Source organism: Ascaphus truei, chromosome 6, assembly GCF_040206685.1.
Source record: "Ascaphus truei isolate aAscTru1 chromosome 6, aAscTru1.hap1, whole genome shotgun sequence".
In the NCBI taxonomy this organism is placed as follows: Eukaryota; Metazoa; Chordata; class Amphibia; order Anura; family Ascaphidae; genus Ascaphus; species Ascaphus truei.
In genome coordinates, this window is record NC_134488.1 from 134052501 (window position 1) to 134065505 (window position 13005).

The 13005-nt window shown below is 42.9% G+C and overlaps 1 protein-coding gene across 1 annotated transcript in view; it reads left to right on the plus strand.

Moving 5' to 3' along the window:
• The first annotated feature begins 3865 nt into the window (after positions 1-3865).
• LOC142497943 (phospholipase A2 inhibitor NAI-like) overlaps positions 3866-13005 on the plus strand; it is a 35374-nt gene continuing 26234 nt past the window's right edge. The window contains exons 1-3 of the mRNA XM_075606415.1: positions 3866-3999; positions 5569-5682; positions 9294-9449. Of these exons, the coding sequence (XP_075462530.1) occupies positions 3948-3999; positions 5569-5682; positions 9294-9449 (322 nt within the window). The 5' untranslated portion in view covers positions 3866-3947. The remainder of the gene's footprint in view (positions 4000-5568; positions 5683-9293; positions 9450-13005) is intronic.

Consider the following 13005-nt stretch of genomic DNA (forward strand, 5'->3'; position numbering starts at 1 on the left):
TTACAGTGTTCATTGCCGCACGGCTATTCGCACTCAGTAGGAAATAAAATGGAAAAAAATGACAGAACACTCCCCTATTGACATTCTATACCCCCTGCATCTGTGATCAGCGCGACTTTAGGCTGAGTCCCCAGTCAGCACTGTGGCACGCACCCGGCGGGGGGGCGGCGCGTGCACAGCGCTACACCGCGATCTGCAAGTTTAAATACACAGCAGTTGCCGCCAGCACCGCTGCAGGCATCACGCTATTGCTCACGCGTGCACCAGTGTGCTGCGGTGGTGGGGCCGATGCTGGCCGATGGGGGGGGCATCACAGCAGTTGACACCTGCCATGAAGCACCTGTCTCGCGATGCAGCTCCCACGCGAAACGGGGCTCTCTCTGACGCCGGCGTGCCGGAAGCTTAACCCAGACTACTTCCGGCGCTACCATAGGGAGACACCGCGATTTTTTTTGCAGCAATTTTTAATTTTTTTTAATGAACAGGCGCCTGGCTGCGCGGGGGCCCGGGCAGCCGGGTCCCCCTGACCCACGGGGCCAGGGACGCCAGTACCCTTTCTCCCCCGCTGTTGGCAGCCCTGATTAAGATCAATGGTGTACAGCACATATATCGTAACCCAGTTTATAATTGGTTTACATCATTATGCATAAGGCTGCGTCCATGTTTAGTGCTTGAGGGCGGAGGCGTGCTTCCACTCGGCACTGAGCCCCCACAGCCGCAATGAGAGTGACTTTAGTAGGGGCTCGCCTACGCTTCCGCGCGCTTGCGGAAGAGTAGCTCTTAGGGAAATTTTAAATTTCCCCGCTTGCCAGACCGCAGGGCTGGTCACGTGAGCGGTTCGCCGAATGAGCGCGAACCAGCTCCGTGACATCACTGGCCCGCCCGCCGACACGCCCCCGACGCGCCCCCGGAACCCTGGCCGAGGCCTTATGTGTCTGGCCAGGGTGAGCATTGGGGCTTGAGACGCTTGCAGAGCAAGCAAAATTGAATTTGCCGCCTCCAAGTGCGTCACATAAGCGGTTGACCTAATGAGGGCAAACCAGCTCAGTGCCATTGTGGCCGCGCCCCGAGATGAGCTTGCACCTAGCCACAAATTGCACGGCCGAGCAGGGCGCAGCGCTCGTGTGCCAGCACGCCACGCTCCCTCTCAGGCCGCAGCCTAAGGCTTAGTCGATAGAGACTGAAGCCGTGCGGAGGCGCTTTCCCTGGCCTTAGAGCACGTGCCGTCCGTGGGCATGTCTGAGGGCGGGCCAGTGACGTCACGGAGCTGGTTCTCCCTCATTTGGCGAACCGCTCACGTGACCGGCCCTGCGCTCCGTCAAGCTAAGAAACAAAAGATTTCTTAAGACACGCTTCCACAGGCATGCGGAAGCGTGTGCGAGCCCCTGCTAAAGCCGCTCTCATTGCGGCTGCAGGGGCTCAGTGCCGAGCAGCAGCGCGCCTCAGCATGGGTCAGCGCCTAAGCGATGACCAAGCCCGAGGCCTAAGGACTCGGGCATGGTGCCTCGGGCCGCGCTCTTGCTCTGCCTCGCCTGCAGAAGCTGGTGCTTTTTTGTGGCCTGACAGGTGAGGCAGTGAGCGCGCTTTGGGGGTGGGGAAAAGGTGTGGCGGAGGTGGGGCGGGAGGCGGGGCTAGTTCCATTGGATGTTTGCTGTCACGTGACCGCTCCTCCGCTCCCCTCAGCGCGTATATTTAAACTTGCCTGTCGCCTGCATTTCCACACGCCTCCGCACGTATGCGGAAGCGGCTTCTAAGGCTGCGGTCCCACTAACTACTACAGCGCACGTCTATGCGATCAAGCCCCGCCCACCCAGTTCCTCCGGTCCCAGTCCCTACCTTGTCACGCACCTTTCCCCAGCGGTGCGCGACAGGTTTTCAGGCAGGCAGGGGAGTTTGAGATTGGCATTTGTGACGGAGGCGTGTCCACGCCCCCGCCCCCGCCGGCAGTTCAGCCAATGAGGGCAAACCAGCCGCGGGATGCCATGGCCACGCCCCTGCAAACCTACTGCCATGCCCCCTCCCGTCGCAAATGTTCTCTCTCCCCTCAGACCGCAGATCGCGGTATAGCCCTCTGCATGCGCCACCCCCCCTGCCGGGCGCGTGTCACAGTGCTGACTGGGGCTCCGCCTAAAGCCGCGCTGATTACAGATGCAGCGGGTATAGAATGTCAATAGGGGAGTGTTCTGTCTTTTTTTTCCATTTTATTTCCTACTGAGTGCGAATAGCCGTGCGGCAATGAACACTGCAGTCAGTAGGTTTCTCTGCCTTTACTCACTACCAAAGCATCAGAAAGTCTTATAGCTCAGTGGTTATGCTCCAGACCATTACCAGAGTGAACCAGGGTTCAATTCCTGGCTGGGATGTTTATTTTTTTCCCATTTTATTTCCTACTGAGTGCGAATAGCCGTGCGGCTATTTGCACTTAACTGTGAATATCCACTGCCGCATTTGACGTGCATGGGGTAGATGGTATTAATAGTCACATAATATTCAGTGTGGTATGACCCATCGCATCAATAGGGCAACGTTCAGAGTTGGTAAAGGACACTTAAATCGTAGAAGTGGATCATAAGAATAGAGAGTCGAAGTCGGATTTTCAAAACATATGATATATTGAGTATTAGAAACATGAGCATGGCACCATCAGAGTGAAGTCCAAAGTTCAAAGAGGATTCTGTCAACTCAGGCATTGTATACAACAAAGGATAGTATGTCTATCCCAGGGGCCAAGCAACTTCAGCTAGACTCATTTTCAGATAAGCTTTGCACTATCACAAGCCTCACCTAGGAGATTCCAGAGAGATTCAGGGGCTCAAGAGTTAAAGAACGGAAAAAACAAAATATATACATCCTTTTACAATTCTTTGGGAGGTATTCCCTTCAACCCACAATAATGTCTTGATTGTAGAGGGGTGGTAATTTCATAGGCTAATTATATCGAGATCATGTTCTGCCTGGTTCACTCTCCCTGAGAGCAGTATTCCCAGGGAAGTAGCAATATCAATCCCCTTATTCCTTAATATATATATATATATCCACAATTGGGAGAGGACACTCACTGTACAGCACGTGTGTCCCTCTGCTGCCGGTGAGTGGTTGGAAGCCATCAGTGTGCAATCCGCTCAAAAAGTGCACAGAAGTAGATAGAGGGCTGCGTCGCACCACCAGAGCAATAAACAAGGTCGAGAGGGTGACTGCAGAAAAATAAAAAATGTATTTGATCCTAAAAATGAGGTGAAATGGGCCAACATGTTTCCCGCGGCAAGCGCTTTGTCCAGGTCCTTGTTGGGGAACACTCTATCTACCTCTAACTCCTTAGAATTCCTGTATTTAGAAAACTGGGTTCTCAGTGATTCAAGAATGTTCCATATGACCCCACAGGCATCAAGGCACAAAGCATCATGTGCCAGTCTACCCGTACGTTTACTGTAGGATTTCTTTGTACCCGCTTTCACTTAGTGTGACTGGCTGCATTGGTGACCCTTTTGTTATACTGTTACATTTTTCTGTAAAACCTACAGTATTCATTTTTAAGTTAGGCGAATCAAGTAATTTTTTGACCAATTACCAACAATTAAATAAGTGTTGTATTCGTGGCAAATGTGAATGATGGTAAATAATGAGCTCAGCTCTGCAAATTACTTGAAAATATCTATTTCCTGGTGGCAGTGAATCACTTCAATTAAAATGGTTACTGATATTGGCATAATGAGAAAAATTAGATTTACATTAACTACCAGTGTGCCAGGTGCTACCAGTGTGCCAGGTGCCTCATCCAATTCTTTTGTTGACTTTTCCAATCCTTACATCACTGCCACGTCAACTAACTTTGTTTCAAATGTCGTATGTAATCCTCTGTAACATGGGTATAAATATCAGGACCGGAGCTTGTGTTACTCCAACCAGAAGAAGAAGACACTTGAACACAAAGAACTTCTTCTATCAAAATGACGTCTTTCATTTGCACTCTCTCTATCTTCGTGGCTCTAATGAGTACAGGTGAGCTGATTTATTCAATATCTTAATTTCCATGTACCAAAATGTTTACAATGTAGCCAAATCAATGATGTGTTGTTGGTGTGTGCATTAGATATAACAGCATTTGCAGAATAGAGATTTTTATTCATGCCCTAGTCATACACAATTCAGTGCTCAGGGGGTTATGTAGCAAGGTCTCCCATCTGTAACTGAATAGCACTAAATGAAACGATGAAACATCCATTCAATTTCCAATGGGGTTTTTTTGCATGATAAATGTGGTGCTATATCTGGTCCACTTTGGCAGCTGCAAGAATATGATATGCAGCCCCCATCAATGTCAGTGGTTGAGCCTCACTTCAAAGTTATCAGAAAATAGATGTTACTAACTAACTCATCCTTCCTAAGCCATCACCACCAGTCCTTATTCAATCCATCATAACAGACATTATGGGGGTCATGCACTAAGCAGTGATAAGTGCTTTTAAGTGAGATAAAGGGGGTTATGCACTAAGCAGTGATAAGTGGGTTTTCTGGGTGCTATGCACAAAGCAGTGATAAGTGCTTTTAAGTGAGATAACTGCCTTTATAGCGTGATACTGCCTGCTGTGAGATTCACAAAGCAGTGATAACAGTGCAGTAACCTGCTATAGGGGGTTATGCACAAAGCAGTGATAAGTGTTTTTAAGTGAGATAAATGCCTTTATTTCTCAATATTGCGTGCAGTGCGATTCACAAAGCAGTGATAACACTGCAGTATCACGCTTAAAAGGCTTTTCATCATCAAAACACAATCATTGCTAAAAAAATTGCGCCATAAATTGTGCCAAAATGCAGTTATCTCACTTAAAAACACTTATCACTGCTTTGTGCATAACTCCCATAATGGCTACTTAAAAGCACTTATCACTGCTTTGTGAATCTCACAGAAGGCAGTAGCGGGCTATAAAGGCATTTATCTCACTTAAAAATCTTATCACTGCTTTGTGAATCTCACAGCAGGCAGTATCACGCGATAATGGCTTTTTATCTCACTTAAAAGCACTTATCACTACTTAGTGCATAACCCCCATAAAGCCATTATAGCGCGATACTGCCTTCTGTGAGATTCACAAAGCAGTGATAAGTGCTTTTAAATAGCCATTATAGCACGATACTGCACTGTTATCACTGCTTTGTGAATCTCACAGCAGGCAGTATCACACTATAAAGGCAGTTATCTCACTTAAAAGCACTTATCACTACTTTGTGCATAGCACCAGAAAACCCACTTATCACTGCTTAGTGCATCACCCTCTTTGTGACAAATTGTGAACATTGTTATTCTTTGTTTTGGCCCATGACCTAAAAGTATTCTGGCATGTGAGAAATGCATGTTGCATGTTCAATTATATAGATGCATAGAAACATTATCTATTATATCCGTGTCAAAATGATTTCTAATTACATTGAAAGAGTGTGGCATGAAACCCACAAGTCTGTCTAATCAAGATCAGCACATGAGTAAGTACAGTACACCATGTACTCTCCCTTGTGGCCTCAGAGATGCTACTGTACTAAATGTTTTTTTCCCCCTCTCTTTTCTTGCAGTTTATAGCATCAAATGTCAACAAGGTTGGAGTATCAATTCTAAAACAATTTGTTCTACAATAGATGTTGAATGTTCAGGGTCTTGTATAACATACTCAGATAACTGTTACATCGGTGAGTAATATATTTACAAAACCAAGTATTGTGATCCGTGTGACTAAATGCAAGAGGTAAATGTATTTCACAAGGGAAAACATAATTAAATAATGTACATTTATTGAGATCCTGTAGGTGCAAAGATGAATGGTGTACTTATGGTTTGGGGGATACTTGTGGGTGTTTAGGATTCAACAACCAATCTTTTACTGTTAGCATTGAATTACAAATCCTCCTCGGGGTTTAATGTGAACAATAAATTATTAATTGAGAATTTAAAAATTGAAACAATGATTAAGAATACATGTGCTCATAATCTATTTAACCAATGTTGGTTGTAGTGGAGAATATTAGGTAAATAAGTACATTGGGAAGCTTTCCCTATTACATGTTATATGATCAGAACAGTTTTTATTAGAGAATAACACAGTTGGTTTGGATTTGAAAGACAAGAAATATTCGTCTTGCATAATCATGTCCAATTAAATACATTTATACTGGAATAATTGGGAAGCAAACTGTACAAATCAGATGGGTATATCTAGGTCTTACATCGTGTATGAGATACTTAACAGAACACACGCCACATAGCAAGCTAATATCTCTAGTATCATTGTATGCTCTTTAAAAAAAAAAAAACAGAAAGTGATACAAATCTGTATATTTTATTCCCATGAAAGGGCTGGATATAAGTTATTTATTACTACTCTGTTAGAATAACAACCGTACAGTAATTTACTTGCTCGCTGCTCATAAAACCCGGCTACACCACACATTTGATAAAGCTTTAAACACAGTAACTAGGTTACACATCGATGAACAAACATCTCCTCCTTCTCTGGTACTCTTCTCACCTGAAGCAGGCCCTCATACCTACAACACCAATTGCATATTGTAATTGAGAATAAATACTGTAAGTAAAATACTTGCCACCCATATATTTTAGCCGTTCTAAAATGACCATCTTGCAAAATCTGTAAATAAATGAATGCAGAAATCAAGACAGCTTTTCTCAATATATTTATTTCATACTCTGTATAAAAAAAATCAACAGAGTACATAAATAATCATTATAAACAATACATACAAATTATCTCTCTTTATAAATAATCAACAGGAACACAACCATTGTCTCTTAAATATGAAAACACAAAACTTCATACTTAATAACATTGAACAATAAAATACTATAATCACCCCAGGTTAATAGCGTATAAAGGAGGAGCGGCTCAGTGGGTAAAGGGACTGCATGTGAAACTAACGACATTCATTTAAAAGCAGGGAGCCTGGTTCCAAACTCAGTGTCAGCTCCTTGTGACCTTGGGCAACTCATTCTATCTCCATGTGCCTCCCTGTGCCACCAAAACTGGATTGTAAGTTCTGCAGAGCGGGAGCACTTGAAATAAAATATTATACTAACAACCCACATAGAAAAGGGAATTATTGGCCACTAATTCACTGACTGGGTTATAAAGACTTTGCATTGGCTCATCATCTCACCCAGCCAGTGTTGTTCGGAAAGGGACAATTAGCCACGGCCACTTTGCTGTGGCCATTGAGCCACAGCCGTTCAGCCAATGAGGGACAGTTAGCTATGTTAGAGCTTCTAGGGTAAGGGGGTTAAATGTAGGAGTTTTAGGATAAGGGGTCACATTTATAGTTTTTAGGGTAAAGTTTAAAATGGAGGGTTTAGAGCAAGGGGATAAGGATTTTGGATTTAGGGTTTTTAGCTAAGATTTTAGAGGTTGCCTTACTTGCAGCAGCCAAATGTCCTGGCGGTGGAAAGGCCGCGGCAAGTTGTCCTAGACAAAAAATGTTGCATTCGTGTACATGATCAGATAAACAGGGGAAAGCTAGGAAAATGCATGAGAAAGATTATTAAACTAATTGATTATGGAGTCCGTATCCAACAGAGCAAAAACATCCAATCTTGTGTGTACTGGGCCAGCCTTGCAAGTATTTCCGCCCTGTTTTTGCATTTTCATCGACATTATGAAGGTCCCAGAATACCGGTTATTTGCAAGGGTTTGGGCATGTGAGATGGGATTTAAGAAAATGTAAACATGCATACAGTACCTGTGCAAAGGTCAATAGGACTTTGGTACTTTGGTACATATAGGGGGTCATGCACTAAGCAGTGATAAGTGCTTTTAAGTGAGATCAAAAGCCATTATAGCGTGATACTGCCTTCTGTGAGATTCACAAAGCAGTGATAAGTCTTTTAAGTGAGATAAATGCCTTTATAGCGCGATACTGCGTTCTGTGAGATTCACAAAGCAGTTATAAGTGCTTTTAAGTAGCCATTATAGCAGGTTACTGCACTGTTATCACTGCTTTGTGAATCTCACAGCAGGCAGTATCACGCTGTAAAGGCAGTTATCTCACTTAAAAGCACTTATCACTGCTTTTTGCATAGCACCCAGAAAACCCACTTATCACTGCTTAGTGCATCACCCCCATAGTATTGTTAAATTATTTTGCCCCAGAATTGTTCCACTTTTTCCTTGATATACACTAAAAACCGATAGTTTGGGTCCTTATCCTTTTACCATTTCTTAAATGCTATTTTTCGATTCCCCCTGTGTTTTATTTCCAACCAAGTCGCACACATGTGAGAGACTATGGGGTCATGCACTAAGCAGTGATAAGTGAGTTTTCTGTGTGCTATGCACAAAGCAGTGATAAGTGCTTTTAAGTGAGACACATGCCTTTATAGCGTGATACTGCCTGAAGTGAGATTCACAAAGCAGTGATAACAGTGCAGTATCGTGCTATAATGGCTACTTAAAAGCACTTATCACTGCTTGTGAATCTCACAGAAGTAGGTATCGCGCTATAAAGGCATTTATCTCACTTAAAAGACTAATCACTGCCTTGTGAATCTCACAGCAGGCAGTATCACGCTATAATGGCTTTTTATCTCACTTAAAAGCACTTATCACTGCTTAGTGCATAACCCCGAATGTGTATTGTAATTGTGAGATCTTAACATGCAAGTGTGTATGCACTTTGTTCCATGAATGTGTTCATAAAGAAAGAGAGGGAGCCTTCCTATTAAATGAATATCCACTTCCCTTTACAGTATATAACAACAACAACAATAGTTACAGTAAAATGTCAAGATTTTCTCATTTCAATACAAATTTTCCTACTGTATCATACTAGTACCAAGAACAAATCAAACAGTTTTCCTAAATAACACTTTTCACAGTTTGGACTTTAATTAATATATAATATTGAATAAATATGGCGAGATGACATTTACCCCTCAAATAATCCATTCATGCCCTTGATTGAAAACGGTCACACTGTAGACTCTTCCCTCCGTTATTTATGTTGCTTACAATCTCTTCTTTAATGCTCTCTAGCTTATTTTCTTCATTGTTTCTTTCTTGGCTTATTCTGTGTTGTCTGACATGGTCGTTCGTGCCAATTTCCACAAAAATCCCCCTTTCAGTGGAAAATAACCTGAGCGAACACTTTGGGCAATTCAGAATGTCCTCCTTTGTCTCACCCACTAAATGCCCCATCACATACAGTGTGTACACTCTGACACTCGTTACTTTCCTCCGTGTCTTGAAGATTATTTTGTTAACATGACTGGTTTTCCTCCTGTGTTTTTATCCCAGACAATGTATACCGTCCATCAATCAGAAAAGGTTGTGAAACTAATCAGGATCTGTGTAATATAACTGTCAGTATCAAAACAGATAATGGGGTTGAAGCCAGGGTACCAACTCAGTGCTGTGAGACAGACTCCTGCAATCAGGAACATACTTTTCAAAGTAAGTATAAATAGGTTTATGAACTTATAAAGATCATGAAACTTAAAATTCTCCTGATAATGTTTTCAATAAATCAAACATCATTTTGTTGCAGGGGAAATGTTTGAAAAGGGCAGATACACCTTTAACTGATGGTACACGCATACACAACAGCAATGAACAGATTGCAGCGTTAGAGGGCAGAAAAAGCCCCTCACCCCTTTATTACAGTAACTGATGAGTAATATCTCTATACAATATCATCTAGTAACGTTGCATCTTGTCCAATACACAGATGTAGCAATCGTTATTACTCCAGCTAATGCACCGAGCTGCAGTAACGCTGCCATGTTATTTAACACAAGATTTCTCGCAGTTCTATTGAAAGTAATGGGAACGCATGCTTTATCTCCGTGTTATGCCTGAGTACTTCAAGTACTAACAGTAGTAATAATGCCTGCTATTCATGTACACTCTTCAGCTAAAGTTTGTATAGCATCATGATTGTTCTTTTTTTTTGCCTTTTCATACTACAATGATTAAGAGAGTTTCTAAAAATGTTGAACCAGCCAATTGGGCAGTTTTCTGTCTGAATTCCCAAATAAAAGTCAATGGGAAATGTTGGCTGAAAATGGCCTGATTGGCTGCATCGGAGGATATAGCAGAAGACCCATAGTCTTCTGGATATTATGGTCCCATTTCATTACACTTGGCTAGAACTGATTTAAACTAATTCAAATGAAAATGACTTCACAGCATATTACATGGGGCAGTAATGTATTTGCACTTTGTGAAGTTACAAAATGCACCTCTTGTTTTGATAAAGGGCAGTGTTTTCCAGATTGGTGTCAAAAAGTGACCTCACTTTGGGGCGAGTCACTAAGCAGTGAGCTTTTGCGCCTGATTGGGAAATTTGTAATCCCACGATAAAAAATTAAGGCAGATGCGGATTCACTAAGAAGTGAAGGGCGTTTGGGTAGTTGCAGGCAGAAACACACCCAATGGCGCGAGCTGCTATCGTGCCTAAAATTCTAAAGCCGCCTGTAAGAACTGCATGGAGACGCTGTGTCCCCATGTACGGCTCTTACAGGCGATCATACTGTATACATATACATTTTAATACTAGTGTACATATGCAGGGGGTCTCCTGAGCCGAACCGCACTGGTTTCAGCATCTGGACCCCCTACTTCCTGAGATACAGGCCCGTTATGGGGTGCCGGTATCCCCTGTGCTTTTAAATCTGTGCGGGAGCAGGGGGTCTCCCGAGATGAACCGCATTGATTTTGGTCTCAGGCCCAGATATGGGGTGGGTGCCGTATCTCCTCCACTATTTAAATGTCCCGCGTCATGTGACGCGGATGCTTTAGAAATGGCAGTAACATTGGCATCCGATGCCCCATATCGGGACCTGTTATTTGGGAAGCAGGGGGTCCCTGTGCCAGAAATCAAAGAGGTTCAGCTCAAGAGACCCCCTGCTCCCGCACACTATACAAAAAATACACACTATTTTACATGTTACTTTACTTCTCCCATATCTCTTTTTGCTCTGTGTAACCACAGCTAAAGTCATATATTCCACAAAATGTATTGTTATGTTCTATAAGCAAAGATGGAGAAGTGTACAGGCATTGGGAAGGTCCTGTCTGACGTTTCCAGGTTATATTTGTTTGTTTTGATACCCTTTACAAAATAATAATTGATGACTATACATTAGACATCTTTTATTGCAAAACTTAGATCCAGATCCACAAAGCTCTGTAAATGTACTTACTATAACTTAATGTTACCTAACTTAGCATCACATTAACACTACCAGACAATGGTGTATATTCAAAAAACAGTAACATCACGTTAAATTAAGTATTCTACTGTAAGAGCATAGCGTTAGCTGGAACAGATATTAAGGTTAATAACAGGCAAATGAGGCTTTATCGTAGCATTACACATCCTGCAAGGTTAACATGTGGACTTAATGTTACATCAGTTACAGTAAGTCATACATAAACTTAGCGTTACTCACATCCAGAACATGAAATAGGCTTGGATGTGTTTGGATGGGTGAACAGTAAGTCACAGTTAGGTATGATTTAATTAGCATAGTGTTATTTTCCTGTATTATTTCTATTTCTCAACTTAAGCTAAAGACCTATATCAGGGTCTGTATGGGAGCAATGCTAGGTCACACTTAATATCACATTATTGTAAGATAAGAAGCAGTTTTATGCTACAATAACGTGATGTTAAGCCTGTGCTAATGAGATGTAGTTGGACGTTGTTTTTGCAATAAAATTAGCTTTGATGATACCCTGTTAACTCAGGAACAACATCCATTTCTGTTTCAGGAGCTCGGATTTAACAAAGTTTGTGGATCTAGGTCATAATATCTTCTCCTACTAAGGGAAAAGCCAGCGCGCATCTGTTTATTTGTCTTTTCCAAGTACTGTAATACACAAATTAATGTGCATCTCTATTTGAACAAATGAATATGTAACGGTATTTCTGAACCGGCCTGACCCACCCAATCTCACATTGGCCCCTGTGGTCTAACCGGCCCCCATTACAGTGTGGTAGTGTCTGGTGGTGCACCTGTTGGCAACAGGACTCCTGAGTCTCCCGCATGATGGTGTATGGGGAGGACCCATCCAGACAGGCAGCTGAGGTAGTGTGCTGAGTCTCACCTAGTTCCAGTGCAGCGCCTCCACCTCATCAGGGTCCCTTCGGTCACTTGGGGATGGTCCTGACGAGGAACTCCTCCGTGGTGCTCCTCTCTGTACATTCACTCCACATATGTACACGAGAGGGTTTGCGATTGAGAACATCTTTATTGTATGAGTGGGCTAGCTGCCCCTCGCAGTAGAGAATTAGCCACTCATGATCAGTCTCTGTGCTTCCCTTAAAAGGTGTATCTCTCCTTAGATAGGGATTCCCTATCCCCGCAGGGATCACTGCCCTGTGCCAGGTCCCTGGACACAGTCTCCTCTGGAGTTACTATAACATAACTAGAACTCTGGTAGAACTACTCCTCCTCTCAGCAGAACTCAGTTCTCATGCAGAACTCTGGCTCCACTAGACTAACTTTTAGAAACAGTGCTGTGCCTTATGTAACTTCTGAGGCTGACAAACCTCTGACATCACTAACCATGGAGTCAGAGCATGTGACCAGTCCCATCCATACACAGGGCACCCCACCAGGGTGTGAGGGCAAACCTCCATAATTACTGCTGGCATGCCCACAACTTACCAGGCCTTACTGTCAGCAGGAGAGATGACTGTAGCCATTTTACATGACTGCTACAAATACATTAATGTACTTACTATATGCAAAGATTCCATGGGGCCTACTGTATATACCAAGACCATATTTACAGTACATTTGAATTAAGCATCAACATTTTTGTTCTATAAATGACTACTGATGTGCCTCGTAACTATAACGTTCCTTATAGGACATCACATTTGTGATACATAGTTTTGTTGTTTTGAATTCATTTTGACAGATTTTGTCAAGTTAAATGTTTGAATTTACAATTTAATTTTAAAAAGAATTATGAGTATATTATTTATATCTTGTGTTAT